Here is a 23,484-nt window from a genome sequence, read left to right on the forward strand (position 1 = left end):
GAAATAAAAAGACAAAATTAATTCCGGTACCGGGAATCGAACCCGAGCCTCCTGGGTGAAAGCCAGGTATCCTAGCCACTAGACCATACCGGATTGGTGATAAGGGTTCCTTAAACACATCAGATAAAACAACAGTCGTCTAAATAAAATAAACTGGTTAAAATTTGTAAAATTATGACGTTTGGATAGTTGGATGCAATTTAAAACTACAAGAGCTTTCTCGAAAAAATAATAGACAATTTCTGATTATTCGCGTCCATGCAAGTCGGTAATAAAACTTTTTTCTTTATCGAGAGAAAACAGCTATAATAACCATACATTGTCGGTAATTAGTATGCTTGGCCGACGCTAAACATTTTTATAGAAATTTACCAGATGTATCTATTTGACCTCTACTGGAAGAAAAGCTAAAAATAAAAAACGTTTAAATTTACTTCTGACAAAATTATAACACATTGGAATAGATGCCTTGCAAAACTTTAGGTGTTAAAAAAATGTTTTATTCACATTTTTTTTTAATATTTAAACATTGAATATCCTTTCAAGCGTATTTACATTTTTTTCGATGAACTAACTTTCTTTTTTATTTAAGTGGTTTAAAAAAAAAATGTTTAATCTAAAAATATACACTAAATTGTTAAATGACATTTTGGTTTCAGTCATAAAAAATATGTAGGTAAATTAAAATATATTTTGTTTTACATTTTAAAATCCACGCATTACCAGTTAAGAATGCGACAAGTTATAGCAGAAACGTTAAGTAAATATAAAATTTAAAAAATTGATAATTATACTAGTACTGTAATTCTAAAGAAAAACTATAAAAAATCGATGTATTTGTTACAGGAATTGCTGTTCCTCAAGTTGATGAAACCCAAAGTAATTAAGAATTTTTCGACAGTCGTAAATAGCCTAAAGTACTTTTAGGAACAGTACGTTAGAAGCAGAAACATATGTTATTGTACAAAAATAAATCTTATATGGGTTATGATACCTAGTTGAAAAAATAATTAATCATCGCAATAGATACTTCTTTTCTATGGCAATATGTAAGTTTAAAAATTTTAGCATGATGTTAAGATTTAGCGAAAAATTGCCTATACAATACTTCTTAATAAATTCTGGTGTAGAGGCCCCTCTTAAATCTTGTTTTTTACTTGAAATTTGCTCTATATAAACTTTTTGTTAAGGAGAGAGAGAGAGCGAGATTCATTAACCTTTTACACTGATATTTTGAACGAATTTTTACCACTTCGCAAAACAAATTAAAATTCATATATATATATATATATATATATATATATATATACATTCACAATTAGCAACTTGGAAATTTAATACGCCATAGGTATTTTTTTAGTGTCGGGTGCTGTAATTCAGGAGCGAGGCCTACATCCTGAATATGTTCATTCCTCATCAACCTAAAGTTGACTACAATGTTAATGTGTAATAAGTTCTTTGAGATTTCAAGTAAAGAAATAATAGAGGTTCGTTGAGTTTTAGCACTAATGACTAGTTGTACAAAAATTAGTTATATCATAAATCATTATGAAATGTAATGCAAATAAATTCCTTCGGTAAATTTTCACTTTAATCCCTAAAAATTCACCTAAAAAAATAAAATAGACGCACTAAATAAAAGAATATATATCTCCACGGACTACATTGGTACATTTGATTTGTATTTTATATTATATAATATTGTAGTTCGTATTAATTACCATGTGTTTAAAACAACAAGCCAAAAACAAAATAATATTAATTATAACATTGCAATTTGCAATACATCAGATATACGGTTTGTTATTATCAATATATAGATATAAAAGTCTGATAAGAGTTGGCAACAACAGCAACTGCGCAACAGCTGTGGATCGGTTAAAACCATGGACGGCAACATTTCTGGTGGCTGTTATAATCGAATATAAATTATTGTTTACCTGTTAATACCGATTACTGTTGCCTGTTGCACAACATGATAATATAATATTACACTTACAACCTACATAATATTATTATAATGGTATTTAATTGGATAATTATTATATACACTTAAATTTATTTCGGGTACAAATTTGTAGCTGTTGGTCCTCATGTGAGTCATGCCCGATGCCATCAGTCATCTGACGCCAACTGTACACTACCCGCCAATTTATCACAACAGTTGCCATTTAGTATAACGTTCTGTTTGTGAAATAAAAATATTTAGCGATAATAAATAATCATTCTTGAACTATATATATTCTGTTAAGCGTATAACGTTTATAACGGCTATCAGAATACAGAAACTGATCCGAGTTGAAAATCTATAATCGATCCTCGAACGGCGTTTTTTCATGTTTCAACGCGTTTAAGGTAAACAGTGTTGTTTTTTTTTTTGATGATAACAATATTATAAATATTTTTCACAACTCGTTTAAATTTTAGAACATTTCCGTCTATACGATTGTGATTGCAATAATTGCAGAATCTTTGGTGAAAGCAATTGTTTTTGTTTTTTTTCTCCGATTATCATACAGGTAGTTATTTTTATTATCATTGTCACTTGAACCCAATTCATTATTTTATATTAAAAAATGTGCAAACCATTCGATTGACACAGCCTTGCCTAATTTTCCAAAACAGCTGTTGAAATATAAAACATTTTTTTAATAACCAACTTCTAATTCTAAATTGTAGTTTGCTGTTTTAAAATTATAATCTGATATATTTTGACGATGTAGCTAGTTTTTTTTCTGTTCAGCATTTCCTACATTGGCAAAGTGTCATAGAAAACGATGTCTACCCACTTTTATTAAAAAAAATACAAATATTTTGTAAGATTTTTTTTCATAATCCACTTTCTGACCTCGAGACTTGCTACTGACTTTCTGCATTATTGCGATTACATATTTAGCTCTCGACGAATACTAAGCGATTTACAACTTTTTACTTTTACATTACACTTTTTGTTGACTGTTGTTAAAACTGATTGATTTTTTAATAACGAAATATTTATAAATACAATATTGATTTACCAGTTCAAAACTGCAATAACTCAAAAATTTATAGTTTAAGGATGTAATATAATGTAACTATATTATTGTTCATTGGAGACCATTTATTTCAATTTTTTGTGTTGTTGCAGTTTTGATTGGGGTGTCATTATCATTGATGAAATGCCTAGTGTATTTCGATAATAATTAGATTAAAGACCTTGGTTATTTAAATGTTATGTGAACACTATTCTATAGACTTTCACATTTTAAATGGCCCATTCCACTTGTATATGATAACTTATCATAAGTTGATAAATATTTTCTCTGGGCAAGTTGTTTGATACAATTTTTTGGTAGGTTGTTGACTTCTTCAGACCATGAATTCTATAAAAATTGAACCGCTTGAGAACAATCAAGATTTTTCTGGGTAAGTTATTAGTATTTATATTTTATTTTATGCTCAATAACAATTATTTTATTAATTTTTAGTGTACTAAAATGGGTTGAAAATACAGCAGAAAATAGATCTTGGTATTCTGTGAACGAAAATTGTGTATCATTGGTCACTGAAAATGATAATAAGGTTATTAAATGGGAAACCGATTCGATGGATGACTGTTCGTGGCAAAGTTTTCTCGAAATACCTAAAGTCGAACCTGACCAAAACAGCTCGCCGTCGTCTTACACTTCACCGCCGCGCCTCAACTGGGTACGTATCAATAGGACAATATTGTCAAGTTGAGTAGGATTTAAAATGATTCAACTATTAAGTATTTAGTACTTATCACACTGGGATCCTTATTGTGACATTATAAAACAGATTTGTAATAAAAATACTAGATAAAAAAATACAAAATACTGATTAAAACATTTTTTTTAAAAACTACTAAGGCAATACTAACATTATAAGATTAGTGTGTAATATTTGCACTTTAAGTGATTTATAATTATTTTACTGTATACTATATTTTATGATTACAGTAAGTTCATTTTCAAACATAAATACTAGGACAATCTCAAAAAATTAGAGGAGAATTACCTTCAAAGTTTTTAACTAGTAAAACCTAATATGAAAAAACTTTTAAATAAGTACTAGTATATTTAAACAATATTACTGTATTGTAATTATATAAAGTATAGGTACTAGATAGCTATTTTTTTAGGAGTGGCCGATTCAGATCTACTGTTTGGTCTGATCTACCGATCTTTGGTTTAGTTTATTAGATTTAGGCTGATCATTCGATGAACATTATCTTATTTTTTTTGCACCTATGTAATTTTTATGAACATAAAATAAATAACGTGTATACTTCTGTTGCAGACTAACAAATTAAATAACGCAACAGTGCAAAATAGTACACCTATTAGCCAGGTAAGGTATTTGACACGTTTGGTTATTATATTTTAACTTAAGAAGCTTTATTTTTTACTTAAAATCATCAATTGTATAGGAAAATAAAAATACTGACACACTGGAAAACGGGCATAGCGTACGTGAAAATTATGTAAGTTTTTATTTTTGTTTAATGAAAATATTTTTGTGTATGCTTACACACGGTTGACGGTGGTTACAGGTGATAAAAGCGACTGAGTTCTTAAATTCCGAGGCAATAAAAAATTCTCCGATGGATAAAAAAGTACAGTTTTTGAGGTCTAAAGGTTTGTCCGACCAAGAGACAAAATTAGCTCTCAACAGATTGTTAATGGTCAGCGACCAAAATCATAGTTCTCCCGTCCACAATATAGTAGTAAGTAGATTTTATTCACTCGACCCGGTTTAGAATGTTATTTAATGAATGAAAGAAAGAAGGTATTCAATGATAGAATATCCTTATTTTAAAATATATATGTATAGCGTGTAGTATGTGCTAAAAGTTTGGTTGCTTACTAAATAAATTACATTAATTTAGATAGGTTCTCATATTAGCACTATTAGTTTGATTTGTGGCATTAAATATAAATCACAATAAAACCAACACAGTCTATACCAAGCACAATCCAAACCATTGTATTCTAAATTTGCCCCTCCCGGTGGCTAAGTATTGTCGATATTTAAGTTTGAGGTAATTTGTGAATAGAAGCATGCCTAATTAATATTCAACAACAATTTTGATTTAATTTGATAGGTTTTGCCATGATATAGCAAATGTGACAATTGAAAAACCAGTCATATTTTTTCAGTTTTTTCCAGTTTTGAGGATGAAGGAGTTGATTTTTTCTACATTTGATTCATCATAGTATCAACCTCATAAAAAATTTCGGTTCTATAGAGGTGCTACTTGAGTAAATCGGATTACAAGCAAAAAATGTATCGTGATTTCACACACAAAAAAAAAAACTTTTATTAAAATAATACTTTTTCAGCTATGCATTTAATATAAAACTATACAAAAAATTACAACACTTCTTTAGGAAAACTTTAAAAATAAAATAAGTTTTTTTCTAAAAGATTTAGTAGAAAGTACTTTAGCACTATATTTTGTTTGTGACAATTGTATAAGGTTGAAACTTAGAGAGTTGTGTTGGTATATTACGATATATCGGTGTATAAAATATTTCAGGTTTTTTTTTTTAGTAAATAAAATATTATTGAAACATAAATAAAGATATAGTCGCAATAATAATTATTTTACAAAACAATTATAAATTAGTTTAACAAAAAGAAAATTCTTACTTATTTTTTTAATCCAATATTTCTGTGTAGGTTGTTTCCAATTATCTCTTTCGGTATATTTACCATATCATTCAAGCTCGATTTCATCTCAATAATTAAATTTTAAATGCTATTTTTCTTAAATTACTTTTATAACGTTTGATTTTTTTTTGTTGTTTTAGTTTCAACCGACGAACGAAACTACCCAAAATATTTTGACAAGCGTTAAAGACAACAAATTATTTCACTGTGACATCTGCGGTGAAAATTTCAAGTTGAATTTTGGTTTGAACAGACACATGAAAAAATCTCACGGCCAACAAAATACGAGTATATACAGCAATACAAACACTACTAATAGACTGGACAACGAAGACCGTAAATCGGTCGAAAATAATAGTAAACTAAGTATAAAGTTACTCAAGTCAAACGGTATCTGGCAGAGTAAAGTGCAATCTGTGTTTAAATGCAAATTGTGTCTGAAACAATTCGACATCGAAAGCAATTTGGTACAACACATGGCTATTCACACGGACCCTGATGCGAAAAAGCAATGTAAAATATGTTTGAACTTTTTCTCCAGTAATCATCTTTTCAATCACATGCAACAAATGCATAACTCAAAAGTACTCTTCAAATGTGAACATTGCGGTTGTGAATTCAGCAATAAAAATAATTTTAATTGTCACGTTAAACACTGCACGAACAAAAGCCAGAATATGTGGAAAAAGTTCAAGGTGGCTAACAACTCGTTAAAACAATATCAGTGTAAGTTTTGTAAACAATTGTTTACATTAAGACGCAATTTGCTGAAGCACATAAAAATTTACCATAAAAATGTTTCGGATCAAAACAAAATATCACAACACAATCAAAATTTATCCCATTGTGAATTATTGAATAAAGTCTGCGACGATGATGAAATACCAAATGGAAACGACAACAAAGAAAAACAGGCAAGTGTGTGTTCTAACAATGTAAACAGCAGTCAGAATTTATACTCGGAAATTATTAATAAATCGACAGAAGTAGACACCGATAATATGGTTGCTGCTGATTTGAGTAAAAAAATCAAATTAGAATGTGAAGAAATTGAAAGTAATTGCAATTACTTGGTGATCGATGGTTTGTTCAATCAGACACACGTTAAAACCGAAGAAAACACTTCATTTGTGTCCATTAAGTCGGAAACTGATTCGACAAAATATTTTAAATTCGCTTGTAATCTTTGTACGGAAACGTTTTTCAATAAGCATGGTTTAGCTATGCATTTGCCAACACATGAAGAATATCTAAAGCCAAAAGTATTAGAATGTTACGTGTGTAATAAGCAATACGAGACGACTAAGCAGTTGAAAGATCATTTACGATATCACGAACGTTTATCAATGACTGATCCTAAACCATCACCGCCACCACGACCATCACCACCATCGCCACCACCAGCAAGCCCTACAAGTTGTCCAGTTTCTAAAAATTCTGTTTTATGCGATGTGTGTAACAAGGTTTTTAAGAATAGATTTATTTATGCCAATCATAGAAGACACTTTCATAAACTATCAAAAATCACTAAGCACAAAACTCTAGCGTTGAAACATGAAGGAACTACGTCTGAATCCATGGATACTGTCGGTCAAAATAAAAATACAGTTTCAAATGTACCGCTATTGACTAGAAATATGAAACGTGATTGCACCAATCATGAAAAATCTTATACCAATATCAGTACTCCTAACTTGGACAATAAACTCTCGACAAAAAGAGGTGTAGCCATTAATAACACAAAACTAAACATATCCATAATCAAAGAGGAATATTCAGTTTTATCTGACAGTGAAACAAAAACATCGAGTAATAAATTGTCAAAGGAAAGATGTTCAATATGTGACAAATATTTTGGCTCTGCCAATCTACTACAAAGGCACATGTTAGCCCACTCAAACGATAGACCTTATAAATGCCAATACTGTGACTTGAGGTTTAAAAACAGAGGCAATCAAGGTCGCCACGAATTGGTCCACACTAAAAATTCACATGCAAAGCAAGGTAGTACTGACAAAGTGTCAAAATTAAAAAACTCTACAAACGATCATTCTCGTAGTGTTACGACCAAGCAAGAAACACTACATCCAACGCGTTCATTGTGGTTTGGTTGTGACATTTGCGACAAGAAATTTTGCAGTCCGAAAATATTATTTAGCCACAGGGTGACTCATATTAACGACTGTGAATCTTACAAATGTTGCTTCTGCGATAATAGGACATTTACTTTAAAGCACAATTGGATCAGACATCTTGACATCCATTACAAAAACAAGATTTACAATGACCTTGACAAAGTTATGTTGATTTACAAGTGTCGCTGTTGTAAAAAAGAATATAAAAAAAGAGGGTTCTGGCACGTACACTTACTAAAAAGCAAACAATGCCGTCGTCATTCTAACGCGCCCGACATTATATCTAAATTGTCTGGAAAAATGCCTGCAACTAGCAGTGTCGACAAGACAGCAACTGATCAAACAGATGGAGAGGACAAGGAGACCGCAGATCGAGTTTATTGTAATTTATGCGACGGGACCTTTGCACATGTCAAAAGTTTGAGAAAACATCAACAAAACGTACATTCATTGCTGATGAACAACAATAGAAATAAAAACGTTAGTAACAACAGTAATGATAATAATAAAAAACCGCCGAACAAAGTTCAAGAAGTATTGAGAAAATTTAAAAATTGGAAACAACGTGAGAACGCAAACGTTAGTGGCAGGGCTAACACAAAACTCAGTTGTGACGTTTGTGGAAAAATATTTATCTATAAATTATCTCTGGTCAATCACAAAAAGACGCATATGTCTGCGGAGGAGACGTACGAGTGTAAAGATTGTGGAAAGAAGTTTAATGAGAACACAGCGTTGGGATTACACATTTTAGAAATTCATTGTTCCAAGCCCGATGTGACTGCTAAAAAGTACACGTGTGATATTTGTTTCAGAGTATACGAAAATCATCAGCAATTAATTTGTCACAAAGAATACCACTCCAGTGGTATGAATAAACCGTTTTCTTGCAAAGAGTGTCAAATCGGTTATGTACAAAGATGTGGTTTGCTCAGACATTTAAAAGCTCATCATTCTACTTAATTTGCGAAATAATTTAACTGAGTAGTTATTTTAAAGGCATTGCAGAGAAGTTTTAAGTTTTAATTTTGACGTTTCCAAAAAGTGTTCAGTTATTAGTGTTATTCTTATTTCAATAAATTTATCACAATTTTTCTATAAAAGTAAAACTCATTTTAAGTTTATCTATTAAACTAATTAAAGTTATCATTTTTATACACAAAGTTGACTATTTTATTTTTATAACAATTTGTTTCTTTATAAGAAATGTAAAATTGTCAATATTGTAATACATGTAATATTATATACTTAAATGTGCTTAGTATTAGTTATAAATTATAACATAGATATACGGTTGTACTTACAAAACAATGGTACAGTTAATTATTAGTTTTATTACCAAAGACATACTTAGTATGTATGTTGATATTTGTAATATATTTTCTTTGTAAATTTACCTATATTAACTATAATAATCGTTTAAATAATCACCTGCTATTCGCATATTTCGGGTTTTTAATGAATAATAATATTATTGTCAAAAGGAGTTTTCAAACACGGGTGCCAGTTTAAACGGGTATGACTATATTATGTATTGTTATAATACAAAAAAATGTCTTCTATTGTAGTGTTATTACTACATTGTTGTCGGCGAGTTGCTAATAGTAACAATGTTTGGATCGACTTTTTAAATATAATTTTGAAAGGTTTGTCGGGTGGACTTGAAGAGGTTACAGGTTACAGCTACACGTTAATGTATTTTTAATTGGTATTAAGTAGAGTTTTCAATTAAACGAAGGGGTGATCATGTTTTGTCAACCATCATTCATCAAAAATATTTTTAAATTGAATAATGCATCGTTTGAACGTTTCAGTTTATTTTAGGTTTTTATTTAGATTACATTGAGAACATGTTTTAAATTATTTGTACCAAACGAAATATTAATGATATTTTTTGGAAGGTTTAAACTATTTAATTTAATTTTTTTACAATTTTTAAAACATTTTCATTATTTACTTAATATGTAGTTACATTATAGTACCAATACCGGTTAATAACCAGTAACCACGTTAACAGGTACCCGGTTCAAGCTATCTGTTTACCTGCTGTTGGGTCTTAATTTTTTACCTACTTTTTTTAAGTACAATAATTATTTTACATGTTTTTTACGAATTTTACCCAAACCGCAAACGGATAAGTCTAATTATTCACATAATATGGACGTTAAAGTTTTAAATATAAATTAATTTAATCAATTAAAGAAATGGTGCAATAAAAACAACGTTAACGGTACCTAGTTTTTAACAATTATTTTTTAAGGTAAGAGCAACACTATAACTTTGATTGCTAAAATGAGTTTAATTCTCTGCGGTGTAGTTCGCGTGGATAAATGTAGGTAGGTAATATTAAAACATTCCGCCTAAATAAAAAAATTACATCGAAAAATAATTGATTAGGTATTGCCTTTTATTTTAGTAATATGTTCGAGTGATTCTATAAAAAACCTATTCCTACCTGACCTAGATTTCTACTTTGTTGCACTAAACAAAATTACCAGTTTGAAAAAAAATACCGTTACGAGTCTACAAAATATGTATACTCGTACAAAAATATACGTTGGAATCATCTGATTTCACTAAATGTATTAAACATTATTTTTACTACGTTTGAGTTAAGTTTGAAATTATACTTCCTTCTACTCATCCCCCAACTTAACCTTCAAACTAGCCCATGGCACAGCCGTAACCATATTATTTAGGTGTTATATAATTTGACAAGAAATACAGTATGTCCAAATTACATGTCACTAGATGTAAAAAATTATAATTTTAGATATTATAAATAATATCTTACAGTACCATAATTTCTGGAATAAATCAAGGCGTATTTAGTATAGTACAGTTAACCTCGAAGATGATTGCTGAAAAACAAAAACGTAATATTATTAAAATAAGAAAACGAAAACAATGATTTTGCATATTTTTATGATTTTATCATTCTCAAGTCTCATCATGATATTTTTACTACTTTGGTGATATAATTTTATCTCGGAATTTTTAAAAGTTGTACAAAACCGACGTGTATTTTTGGCTCAGTGTGGGTATATACTTATTGTTTATATTATTATGTATATTTTTTAACCTCTTCCGTGTCGCACATTTACGACCTACCTTATGTTTTTAATATTATGCCTTCCTCGTTTAAAGTACCTCGTTACGTAGATCAAAGATAAATATGTCAAGGTAAATAGCATATAATTTTTGTGCAAGTCGGCTACTTAATAATAATAATGACTTGGGTACCTACTAGATTACCGACTTAGATGTTTATGTTGCCATTGGCCGTGTTTTTGTTTGTTTGGGCTCAATTTCTATGGAATCATTATTGCATAACCTATATAGTGTACACGTAGTCACTCAGTATAAATCTGACAGGATACGATTTTTTTCCTTGTTAAATTTTGTTGTTTTATTAAGTTAATAAAAATAAACTGCACATAACCTACAATAGTAGGTTTTACCAATTTTCTGTCAGATGTACAAACAATAAATAACTATACAATATACGTAGTAGATCTAAGATCTAGACGGTTAGTACCTATAAAATGCTGTTCGGTAACTTCTTACTTGAAAATGAAATTGTATTACATAATTATTTTACCTGAAGACTATGTAAACTTTAAGGTAGTTTTTTTAGGTTTTCATAGGTAACATTTTTGACTTTGGCCTATTAAAGTGGTACTGATGGGTGATGATAAATTTCTGATAATTAAACTATAAAAATTGGACATCGGTTTAGCTGTTAAAAAGTTATCATGGTTCTGGGAGCAAAACAAATTTACCTACCTTTTCTAATTAAATGATTTTATTAAAAAATTACGATTTCTTAACAACTGGCTCAATTTTTATATATAGGTACATGTTTCAACTATATTTTATAATTTATACTTCCTACGTTACGCAATGGGATAATAAATAATAATGTGTGCATTATTTCACATTTTCCTTTAATATTGTTTTTCATACATTCGTTCTATGCGTTTAATGTTTTCAATTAAAATTCTACAAGCATTTTATTATTAAAAAATAATTAAATTATTATCACATATTTTTTAATTATTTCCATTTTTGGGTTGGTTGGAATCAGGCCCTCGCATTTAATTTCTAGCCCCAGTACTGTACACAAATCCGGGCTCTCATTTTAACATAAAAATATTAGCTAAAAAAAGGTCAGTGCTTCAAATGTCTTGTAGGTACTTGAACAAATTATACGATTAATCCAGGATTAACTATTACCGTCTGATGATATATTATACAATTATTTCTAAATTTATTTAACTAGATATACAATGTGTGATTTTTTGTATGGTATAATTTTTAATTAAAAATGAATAAGACTTCTTAATATTAACGAATAACAAGTTGTAACAGTTTTTTAAAAAAGTAATGTAGGCAGTAGGTGTAATGTGTATAATAATTGAATTAATCAAGTCGGATTAAAATGTATCAGACCATAACATTTGTAGTACCTATATAGGTATAGTATATATTACAGAATATAAATGTATTCAATTATAAATTCAATCTATCAATAATGAATTTAAAAAAATACGGTAAAAAGTAATTCAATAAAACGTTTTTGTCCTGTAAACCCTTTAGTGTGTTTTTTAATCCTTTTCGGCCCACGCACAGTTAGAATAGAGGTAAAAAATGATTGTGAAAAGCGTTTTTAATCGGAATGGCGCTAATACAAAGCCAAGAGTCGATAGTTATTTTTTAGTTTATTTATGCAGTTGTAAATGGTTGTAGTCAGTAGACGAACACGGAACATTTCGGATAACATTTGACTATTAATTTTACATTGATGTTTATTTTTTTTTAATTCTGATCATCTCTAAAATATAAGAATCAAATGGGGTTTGAATCCATTAAAAACTACGATTTCGTTCGTCAACGACCATACCACGTTGAATACACCAGTTCTCGTCCGATCACTGAAGTTAAGCAACGTCGGGCGTAGTTAGTACTTAGATGGGTGACCGCTTGGGAACACTACGTGCCGTTGACATTTTTTCTGTTAGTCACTAAATGTTATTTTTATACTTTGTTTATTTATTTTTGAGTGCAAATATTTTTTGTAAGGTAAGAAAAAAAAATAGCTTAGTGGAAAAGGTCACAGGTCTGCAAGAATTATTATTATAACTGAAACTGAAAGTAATAAAATCACTTTCAAAATATAAATGCTTCGATTGTCGATATACAATAAATGATAATACCATTGTAATAAAAATAATGATTATTGTACTTAAACTTGTATTTTTCCTTTTTAGTATTAGGGGTAAATACGATTAGTGTTGATCGCCTGTCTATAATAATATTTTGTTGTCGTTGTTAATACCATACATTGTAATTTTAATATAAATACAAATTTTAATATTTTTCTAATACTTATTGACTCACAAGTCACAATACAACTACATCAAAGTTTATTTTTTCCACTTTTTTTTGGTTTTATAAAAAAATATGACTACAGATTTTGAGAAAATGACATAATATATTATAGCCCCACTCTCTGGATCTAACTTCAGTTTAATTTTCAGGCAGTAATCCTTAAAACTATACTTTAATAACGTAATAATGAAATAGTTTACCTATCCCTTCTGGGAAAAAGAGTTTTTCATGTTTGTTTGGTTTTTCAACGTTTATCGATAGTACTGAATCTAAACAATATTCCATTTTAATTTGAAGCTAATTAGACTATTTTACATATAAAAATATATTTATTCACGATATGTACCAAAAATATTGCTGTAAAAAGATTTTACTTAGACATTTTAATAATAAAAAATTAATATTATCGTTCTGAAAAAAAAACAAAATTTTATTCCGGTACCGGGAATCGAACCCGAGCCTCCTGGGTGAAAGCCAGGTATCCTAGCCACTAGACCATACCGGATTGGTGATAAATTTGGTTGTTAAACACATCAGATAAAAAACAACGGACGTCAAAATAAAAAAAAAGCCAAAAAGGATAAAAATTTGTGAAATTATGATGTTTGGACAATAATGCAATTAAAAACTTAATTAATGAATTGATTTTCCGAAAAGGAGAACGGACAATTTCTAAAACCTGCAAAAATCAAACTTTTTTCGTTATCGAGGAAATACTACCTATCTCGCATTTAAAGGAAAAGTTATAATATTTCGCACTTTATTTTTAAATTGAAAAATAAGGAAAAATAAAAAAAATTAATGATTAAAAATATATCGTTGTAAAAACAAAACCTTTTCATTTACGGATCAAAGCTAAAATTGTAAATTGAGATTTCATTTTCATGTTGTGGAAAATAAACATATTATTTAGATTAATGGGTACGACTCATTTCGGTGTATTTATACGGTAACGGTAAATGTGTAACCAAGCTTTCCCGGTGACTGCATTATTTAAGTTTATACTTGTGTTTTCATAAACTTTAAATAAGGCTTAGTTCACTTCAACGGCGAGAACAGCTTGTATTAAAATTCTGCGGTGTAGGTATTATGGACGTGTACGAGCTGTTTTACATTATATGTGCATTATGACTTATGTGTTTAGTGTTCATTGTTATTTTCGGGACATGTACATAATGATATTTGTAATATTATGTAAATACCATTTATAACACAAGCTGTCATTATATTTATCCCAAAAATCTGTTTTTTAATAACATACTGTGTAAAAAATACCTTAACAACAAGATAATAATATTACTTTGGTTGTTATACGAAAAATATATTATGACGTACCACAATACAATAATGACGTCGTTAACGTCTAACGAAACAAGATACAATGGGAAAGTATGTATTTCCATTTAAACGAATTCTGATCTTCCCTTTTATACTTTTCGTTATAAGTACAATGTTTTCGTTTGATGACGGTTGTTTTTAAACTAACCGAAGTGTACCCATGTTGCTTTTCATTGTGTTCACTATTTTAAACGTTCGCCCTAGACAAACGTTTCTTTGTTGTGGCTGGACGTTGTGATGACTGATGGCTCTATTATTCGTTGTTTACATTTTTAAAAAAAAAATACACCTTACAACCGTGATACTCATTACTTACACTCATAAATGTCATATAGTTAAATAACATAATATATTAACATAAAATACTGGGGCCCATTAGTCATTACAGGTTGATTCATTAAGGATAAGAGTTAAGACTGATTTTCAATTGAAATAATAGAAATTTTGGAGGTTTTTTTTTTGATACAATTTAGTTTATATTATTTTACAATATTATATAAAATTAAAATGTTTACCTTTATTTTTTAAAGAAAAAAATGACCTTCTTAGGTTACAGGGTAATGAATTACCATGTACGTATAAATAAGATAAATGTTGAATCTATCATTTATGTACGTATCTACACCATACTAACGTGTCTATGCTATATATAAACTTGAATTATGCTTGCACCTCACTTTGCATCTTGAAACTTTAGCTGATCCACTTTAGTATTTTAATATATGTAAGTTGATTTATAACCCAGTAAATCGTAATGTTGATTGATCGCTTAATTACAACGAGTTTTGACTTGAGAAGTCATCCCTTATTTTTTATCTTACCATCACCAAAATTATGGCTATAGTGAGCCTATTAATATAATGTGTAAAATCTGTAATGTACTTTTGTTTATCATAAATTGTATCATAATTCATAAAACATTTATCTACATTTTAAGTATTAGTTATTACTGTTAGTGTCGTGTTTTACTTTTTTGCCTTTTTAGCGTTATATAATATTATATTAAAGTATCTTTATTTACTTCAAACAATCTAATGGGCGTGTAGTGTGTAATGATCGTGGCACGTGTAGGGTATCTAATTACTACTAATCTTATTATTTACGCAATTTGTTTAAACTAAGTCTTACTAACATTTAGAACCTAAATTCTCTTTGTTCTGTCGACATCAATATATGTTTTGTAACAACAACAACATAAATATGTTATGTAGATTAAGGAGAAAGACGGCCCCCTTCGCAAGAGCGAAGTGCCCCCTCGTAGCGCCGTAATTTTTCTTCCACAAAAAAAAAAAGGAAAATGATATGTAGATTGTATCTTTTAATTAATTTACATATTACTATATAACCCTTTAGAAACACTATATGTAGTTGTTCAATTCTATTGAAGCTGTCTTGTGTGTATAACCTTTTACTATATTGTCTTTATTATTTTTATCTTTATTATTTAATAATGACATTTTGAGAAAGTTTTTAATTATTTAAAGTATAATTTACCTTCCTACTGTACAAAGTAGTAAATTTTTTGGACCTTTGGTTCACTACATATTCATGGTGTCAGAAGTGGAATTCGAATCCGTCTTCGAATGTAAAATAATTAATACATTTAAAGACCAATATATTAAATTAACATGATTAGCTATATCTCAGCCGTAGAAATCCAATGGAGGATTTTGTATATAACTGGAATGTTAAATTGGACAAAACTAGAAGGGTATATTCTAGCAATTTTACATATCTTTAAAATCATCTAATAAAACAAAAAAAGTGACGTAGGTACACAAAATTAACGTCTTAAGCATTTTAAGGTCCGGGGTCGACGAACTTTAGATTGATATTAATTATATTGTTGAAAAATTGATTTTAGCATATCACTAATAAAACATGCTGTGTTAAGTAAAACAATTACCGCGATGTTAATTGCACGCAAATATGATTAATGACTAATGGTTTGGCAAGGTCAAACTACCGATTTAAGATACATAGACAAGAATTTCCTATGATAGTATTATATACTCGGATGCATCCGATTAGGTTGTCCAAGACAAGCGAACTGATTTTTGATTAATGACGTTCATTTTGTGTGTCCTCTAAATGGTCCAAACCATTATCCATCAAAACCGTATTCAGTATTTTCAGTATTGAAATTCCTTGGAAGTAAATCATTTTACGAATTCAACAAAAGGCAAAATAAATTATAATCAATTAAAAGACAAAAATAAAACTACCAGCGTCATTGAACTCTAAAGTAATCAGCTCGACAAATCTTACTTGGCTAAGGTCAGTGGCCAATGGCCAAACCTATTAGTTGCTTAGAACGTATAGTGGGTGTACATGGTGTATATGTATTAAAATTAAGTTAGGCAAAGAAGAATGCGGTTTTAGAGGGTTCTCGATGTTTACAACACTTAGACGGATTCAAACTAATCGTATCATCAAAACCTAATGAAATTGTTGTTTGTATTTATTTTAAAAACCGAATGCGGTTTTTGAAATCGGTTATACATTTTTGTATTTCTACCATTACATTTTTTATATATTACACTACATATTTATATTGGCTTTTAAGCCCGTTCGTTACGTACCTGGCTGGTATACTCTCTTTCATTAAAACTATATAATGTCTATTTATTAATACAATAACTAGTATTCTTTATTGATAGTTACAGTTTTATCTATCAGACTACCACAACGTCTATTGTTAACGTTTTTCAAAATATAGCGTCCAGTGATAGAATTATTTGATTTCCAACATATTCAGTACTTGGCATAACGTTTAGAAATGGAAAATGTATTTTTTTTCACTTAGGAAATAGTTCGAAAAACAGATATGTAATTTGTGGTGATAAAAAAAAATGATAGGGTGATATTAGTGTACAAGTGTAATCTAGAAACAATTAGGCGCCCTGCACGTACCCATTTTATTTTCATTTTGTATAATCCTTGAAAGCAACGGCTGTTGTCGATTTTATTGCAGAGTTGGTTCAAGATTCGACTATTGTAAACCGAAATTTCGTTCAATAAAAACAAACTGGCGAGGTCGTAACCATCATGTTTGATGACATCACAGAAAATATTTACAACCGGGCGTGAAGGTCCGGTCGTCGGTTCTCGCTGGACCACTCGAATGATATGGAAATAAAACAATAAAAAAAAACCTTATCATAAAAAACAGAGTGAATCGGTTAATATTTCATTGTGATTCAAACATTTATATTACAATTAAATCTGTGTAATAGTTTGATGTTTAATGTACGATAGAATCTTGTGAAGTATTGACTGGGGTTCATAGTTAGTGAATCATTTAGGTAGTGTAGGTACTATAATAGACTATATTATAGATCACGCGTTGTACACAATACTATATTGTAATTTATAACGAATAATAAAGACAGTGCTTCGTACTACCGTACAGAACTTGGGTTAAGGGCTCTTATTTCTATAATAACAATTTAAAGGCGCAGTAGGTGTTAATTATTGTATTATGGGTCTGGGAACTTCACTGCGGCCCATCGTGGGACAGTGTTGAATTACCAAATTTTCGAACGTCGTAGGCGAAATACTATCTACTTGGCTGATATGAAAATATGTTGTGATTGTTAAATAATTATAATAATAATAATAATCGTTTTTCGTTTGAACCGCAGTGCGTACATGCTATATTTTATGTACAAACAACATGAATATTGTATACTATAATTTATGTTATAAACAACTTAAGGCAAGACGGCGGATAAATATGGAGCTAGTGAATACCCCGAAAAGAGCTGCTAATCTAAAAAAAAAAAACAATTTTAAGTACTGCAATACGTACATAGAAAATGTATCGGCTATTGTGATGCGGAATACAAAAATATAGAGTTTTGTAACTTTTATTTTATGTAGGGTTTGCTGTCCATAAAATCAGCAAACCATGAACGCATGATTTCCATTGCAATGTAATAAAAAAAATCAGTGTCAAATCAGTGTAGCGTCCTCTTAAAAAAAAAATCAACACTTTCAAACAAACAATATCCAATTACGCTTATGGAGTATTATTGTGTTTTTTTTATCATAATAACAAATGAAAAAAATCCCCAGTAAGGTTACTCAGTGTTTGTGCGCACTTGAAAGCAATTCGATGAGAAACTAAAATCGATTACACAAGTCTGATATATTGTACTCTATATATCTACAACGCACTTGAGTTTCAAAAGTGGCATAAGTAAAAAAAAATTGTGTTTTTGAGCCATCGCTGTGGTAATAATAATTGAGTAAGCAATCTTCTGATACAAATCATATTTTAATAATGTCGTTTATTTTTTGTCTTTTGTCACTTTTGAAACACGTGTGCGACATATTATTATGTAGAAGAAAATCTACGAAAAAGATTAAAAACTTGAACAACGGAGAGGAAACTCCTCTTTTCTACCCACTGTAAGAACCTGCAAAGATAATCGTCCAAATTTAAGCCTGCAGGAAACGTGGGCAGAATTTTCACAACTACGAGCAAAATGTAATTCCATTAATTTTTATTCTGTCAGTCGAGGCGACCATATACATCCGCATCACAATTATTGATCATGGGTTGTATTTTTTTTTTCCAGACCGTGTTTCTGACAACATTCGTTACTTGAGTCGTTGACGGATTCGATTTATATATATTAGACCAACCCAAATAAAATATATTTTTTTGTTTACCCAACAAATTTTTAATTAAAGGTTAAATAAGAAAATATCAACATTTGAACTTGATCGGATAATATTTAGAGGACAGTGACTCAAAGTTATTTTGTCTTATCCATTTGATTAACACGTGTGCAGTTGATATCTTTTTTTTACCTATCTTTTTCAGTTTAGAAGCTACAATATTCAGAGTGAGCTCGTTGGAATGATACTGAAAAAATCTATAATATTATATTTAATTATTTTTTTAGATTATGAAGAATAATTACAGACGATTTTTACTGGTCGACAACCAGTTTTGTATTATTACGTTTAAAGTTAAAAATTAGGACGAGGGTAAGAGAGGAGTGTAGTATTATTTTTATGTTGGTGCATTAATCTATCTGACTCCACCTACCTTCTTAAATTTTAAACTTAAGTAACTTTCCAAAAATCAGTAACTATCCAAAAATGGTTGTCGACTTGTCAAAGTTTTCAGAAAATTATTCCTGATTAAAAAAGTCAATTAAACTTGTATGTTATCGTTTAAGCTTTAAAAGTCGATAACCTCTGGAAAAAATAAGATATAAAAATTTAAATATTGTCTGATATTGTAAAATAACATAAACTATAGTGTCCCCTAAAAGAAAAGCTACTAAAATTGCAAACTATTTTGCGAGAAAGTGAGTGTCTTAGCCTTAATAAATCATTCTGTATTTTTATATACGACAGATAAGCTGTCGTTATATCAGATTAGGATTTCCACAATAAATTACTACAACGTATAACGACAGTTTCTCCGGTTGTTGTTCAATCGCGTGACTTTGGTATATTATATTCAGCTCTTCAGATGTGCTCGAAATTAGCAACCTACTTAATTACAGTCATTAATCATCGATATTATTGAGCGAGCACCTCGCAGTTGTTTGGTGGAGGGTACACGGTGGTAAATTAACCTATATAATAAATTACCTAGTTATATTACCAGCTATAAAGATACTGTTATATTTTGGTATTTATTAACAACGAAAAAAAATTATTAAATACCAGTCTGGACCTTCAGTATCACGTTTACGTCTTGGAGTCCAAAAACTGAGCCCGAAAAAGAGAAATTCAGATTGGAGGAAGTATTGCGTCAACCCTAAGAAGGGTTTACACCTGTAAATTAATATTATAACTTAATAAATATTATTTTATATTTAGGGTTTGAGTTATTTTCGACTCTTCGAAAACGGTGGTTTTTATCGAATTAGAAAAAAGTGACTTACATGCTTTTTAAGATTTCTGAAAAAATCCTAAAAATACAAATTTGTAGAGAGTTGCTTGGTTATTTCTCAAACTTTGAATATATTAAAACAATTTGCACTATGTTTGAATATAACATTAGGCATATTATATGTACAATTGTAAAAAATGTTAAAGGACCAAACTCAAAAAACAAATAATAATATTGTACACATTATACAATTATTTTGATATTTTTCTAAAAGTTAAAGTTGGCTATATATTAAAGTTCGAAAATCTTATACATGAATATTTAAGATTTTTTTCTTAATTTTGTAGAGGAACTGAGAAGGGCTAAACTGTTTCAATTTTTGATCCTATAAAGAACTTTGGTGAACAATTTCTAAATTATAGTTTTGCTATATGAAAAAAAAAATCGGTCAAGTGGTTTAAAAATAGTAACAAATATATGAACCATAAATACACATTATGTATAATATCATTTGTGTAGATTAAGTTGATTGTGATCTTAAGTTCGTGTGGCAAGATTTCTTGAGTTACACTCTCTTCCACTTTTCAAGAAACTGAGTAAGTCCATATTTTATTTTTATTCGTTAACAGATGTAGATAGCGTAGCATAGGCCATAGACCATAGTTGAATCAAATTTGTTTTTATATAAAGTTTTATAAACATTAATAATATGCCCCAAACGTTTACCTTTCTTCTGTTGCTTTAATATAAATACCGTTCAGTGTTATTACTCAAACCTTGTTTCGCTACAGTTAGTCGGAGTTATTTAAAATATCATGAAAGTGTCAGTTAATATTAAAATATGTACTACGAAAAAAGACGTACTGGAATTTGGGACCATGATAAACACACTCTTTCAATTTGCTGGTAATTTGAATTTTGAACACTCCTTACTCCTTAGTGCCTCAACATATTTTGTTATTATTTTTATTCTCTCGAGTCCCTGATTTGTTTTACAAAGAAAAGCTTCAAACTCGGTTTGTTATAGAGTAATCAACAAACGCAAAATGAATTTTAATAATTACATTTTACTTGAAACATGAAAGCAAATAATAGTTTTTGCTTTTATTTACATAACACTTGTGGTTCATTAACATTCGGTGTTTAAAGTATATATATATATATACACACATTATACATAATACATATACAATGCTACTAAAATATGTACATGATTACTTTTGGCGTTGTTTGTTACAGTTATAGCAGTTCGATTGAACTTTTTACTGTGTTCACGTGTCCGTTGGTATAAATATTTAATCGAGATCACAGTTTACAATATGTAGAAAATAGAAATCTATTGAAATGTTTAGGCCTTGAACAAAAATTCAATCTGCATACCGCCGTCCAATTAGTAGAATTTAAATTAGTAAATAACTCTATACACTCACACTAATTGAAACACAATTATTTGAGCGGTCTAATCCCTTTTGAGCCTACGACAATAAGTTGGTATAGTTTTGCACGGACACAAAATTCACTGTTCATAGGGCTTAGTAATGCGGTCCCTCGTGTTGTTCCTTTAGTTATGAGTTATGCATTATGCGCAGAACGTTTGTTTAAAAAGTGAATTTCTGAAAGTTAAATTGCAATAAATTAATTTTAGTAGAATAAAATTAACTTAAAACGCGGTCAAATGACATAGACCAAATAGGCCAAAAAGTTAACGCAGTCTCCTTAAAATCGAGAAAAACTTCTTTACTGTAGTAAATTTCTAGTTAGCTATGTGTAATGAAATCAACAATTAACATTGTTGATACGGTGTTATCTATTAGTAACAATCGCAACTAACCTAACCTAATAGAAAATTAAGTGAAGTACAGTCATGATTATATTATTTTAAGTTAGCGAAAATGTGAAATAGATCTTGATAGCGTTTCAGAACAAAAAAAAAATCTTATCTGTGCTATATTTCACTGTAAGTCGGTAATCCTGCTAACAATAAATCTAAGAAACCACGATGTTATAGAACTCTCATTCGTCTAACAGGCTCTCATCTGTCAAACTTGTGTTTTAAACGCAATATCGCTTGAGAATTTTACGGTATTTGCCGAGGAGACGATCATCTATCAAACGCCTTGTCTTATCTTGTCTATTGGTGATATTTTTGCGCGATCGTTCACTGTGTCCAATTTATTAGAGTACAGTGTATTTGTTATTAATTATAATATGTCTTAGATTAATCCACTGTTTTCACCAAGTTTCTCTTTTTTTAAGACAAAAACGTTTCTGAAATTCTATTATAGCCGCACGCTATTACATTAATGGACTGTATTTGGTTATTGTGTAATATATATACATTCCATTAATTTATTAATGAAATATCTACGTCAACAAAGTAGTAATCGATAATTCTTTGTTTTATACAAAGGAAAACAGCTATTATGTATATTATTCTACTTTGCTCAGTGTACAAGTTTTGCTCATAAAAACCAAACAATACATATTTTGTCAATTTCCATAGCGTTTTTACTCGGGGCTTAAATCGTTTTAGATTTTTATTCATTCAAGTTTGATGAAATTACATGTTTTGCAATTATAATATTATTCAATCTAAATATTTTTCGTAAATTTCAATTAATATTTTTGCACAAGAATATTGTGTTTTAAAAAAAAGTATAAATTCTATTACATAATGACGGATTTTTTTAGTCTTCCATACAAAAACACGATACCCTTTTAATTAATTTATGTGAGAATACTATATTTTATTTGTGTTTATTTCCATAATGGGTTTTATAAAGGGATGTGTGTGTAAAGTGACTCATGATAATACTGCTATGTTTTTTTTTAATTTTCTACCGCACTGTAACAACATAATATTATTTGTTTACAACTCAGACATATATTGACCTGTTGTTTTCAATACAAATTATAAATAATATTTAGGGTACTTTCGTTTTCCTCTTAGCCAAACTGTAAAGGTTACATAATATTTTTCTTACAGACAATACTATATTATGTTACATAATAATCAATGTACATTATTACATTGCCACATTTTTGGTATAATATATGTATATATTATACATACATACTTCTGATAACAAT

The 23,484-nt window shown here is 29.4% G+C and overlaps 1 protein-coding gene and 3 non-coding genes across 6 annotated transcripts; 2 read left to right on the top strand and 2 right to left on the bottom strand.

Moving 5' to 3' along the window:
• Positions 1–21: 21 nt before the first annotated feature.
• Positions 22–93, bottom strand: Trnae-uuc (transfer RNA glutamic acid (anticodon UUC)). The gene has a single exon. It is a non-coding gene; the product is annotated as a tRNA-Glu (tRNA).
• Positions 94–1,961: 1,868 nt separating this feature from the next.
• Positions 1,962–8,968, top strand: LOC126840898 (zinc finger protein 62 homolog). 3 transcript variants are annotated; one of them, XM_050576892.1, is made up of 8 exons: positions 1,962–2,355; positions 2,428–2,519; positions 3,336–3,405; positions 3,468–3,687; positions 4,300–4,350; positions 4,430–4,483; positions 4,553–4,726; positions 5,814–8,968. In XM_050576892.1, exons 3-8 carry the CDS (start codon positions 3,356–3,358, stop codon positions 8,769–8,771), a joined length of 3,507 nt encoding a protein of 1,168 aa, XP_050432849.1. In that variant the 5' UTR covers positions 1,962–2,355; positions 2,428–2,519; positions 3,336–3,355; the 3' UTR covers positions 8,772–8,968. The 3 variants fall into 3 exon arrangements, with proteins under 3 accessions (XP_050432849.1, XP_050432850.1, XP_050432848.1); XM_050576893.1 differs by lacking the exon at positions 2,428–2,519; XM_050576891.1 differs by lacking the exon at positions 1,962–2,355 and having other exon boundaries at positions 2,364–2,519.
• A 3,729-nt stretch (positions 8,969–12,697) lies between these two features.
• On the top strand, positions 12,698–12,816 carry LOC126841172 (5S ribosomal RNA). The gene has a single exon (XR_007686139.1). It is a non-coding gene; the product is annotated as a 5S ribosomal RNA (ribosomal RNA).
• Positions 12,817–13,632: 816 nt separating this feature from the next.
• On the bottom strand, positions 13,633–13,704 carry Trnae-uuc (transfer RNA glutamic acid (anticodon UUC)). Its single transcript has one exon. It is a non-coding gene; the product is annotated as a tRNA-Glu (tRNA).
• Between the last annotated feature and the right edge of the window lie 9,780 nt (positions 13,705–23,484).

The sequence above is a fragment of the Adelges cooleyi genome, unplaced genomic scaffold, assembly GCF_023614345.1.
Source record: "Adelges cooleyi isolate 19-005CV unplaced genomic scaffold, UGA_ACOO_1.1 ACOO_flye_CR_arks_rails_tigmint_CR_PRNA_376, whole genome shotgun sequence".
Taxonomy (NCBI): domain Eukaryota; kingdom Metazoa; phylum Arthropoda; class Insecta; order Hemiptera; family Adelgidae; genus Adelges; species Adelges cooleyi.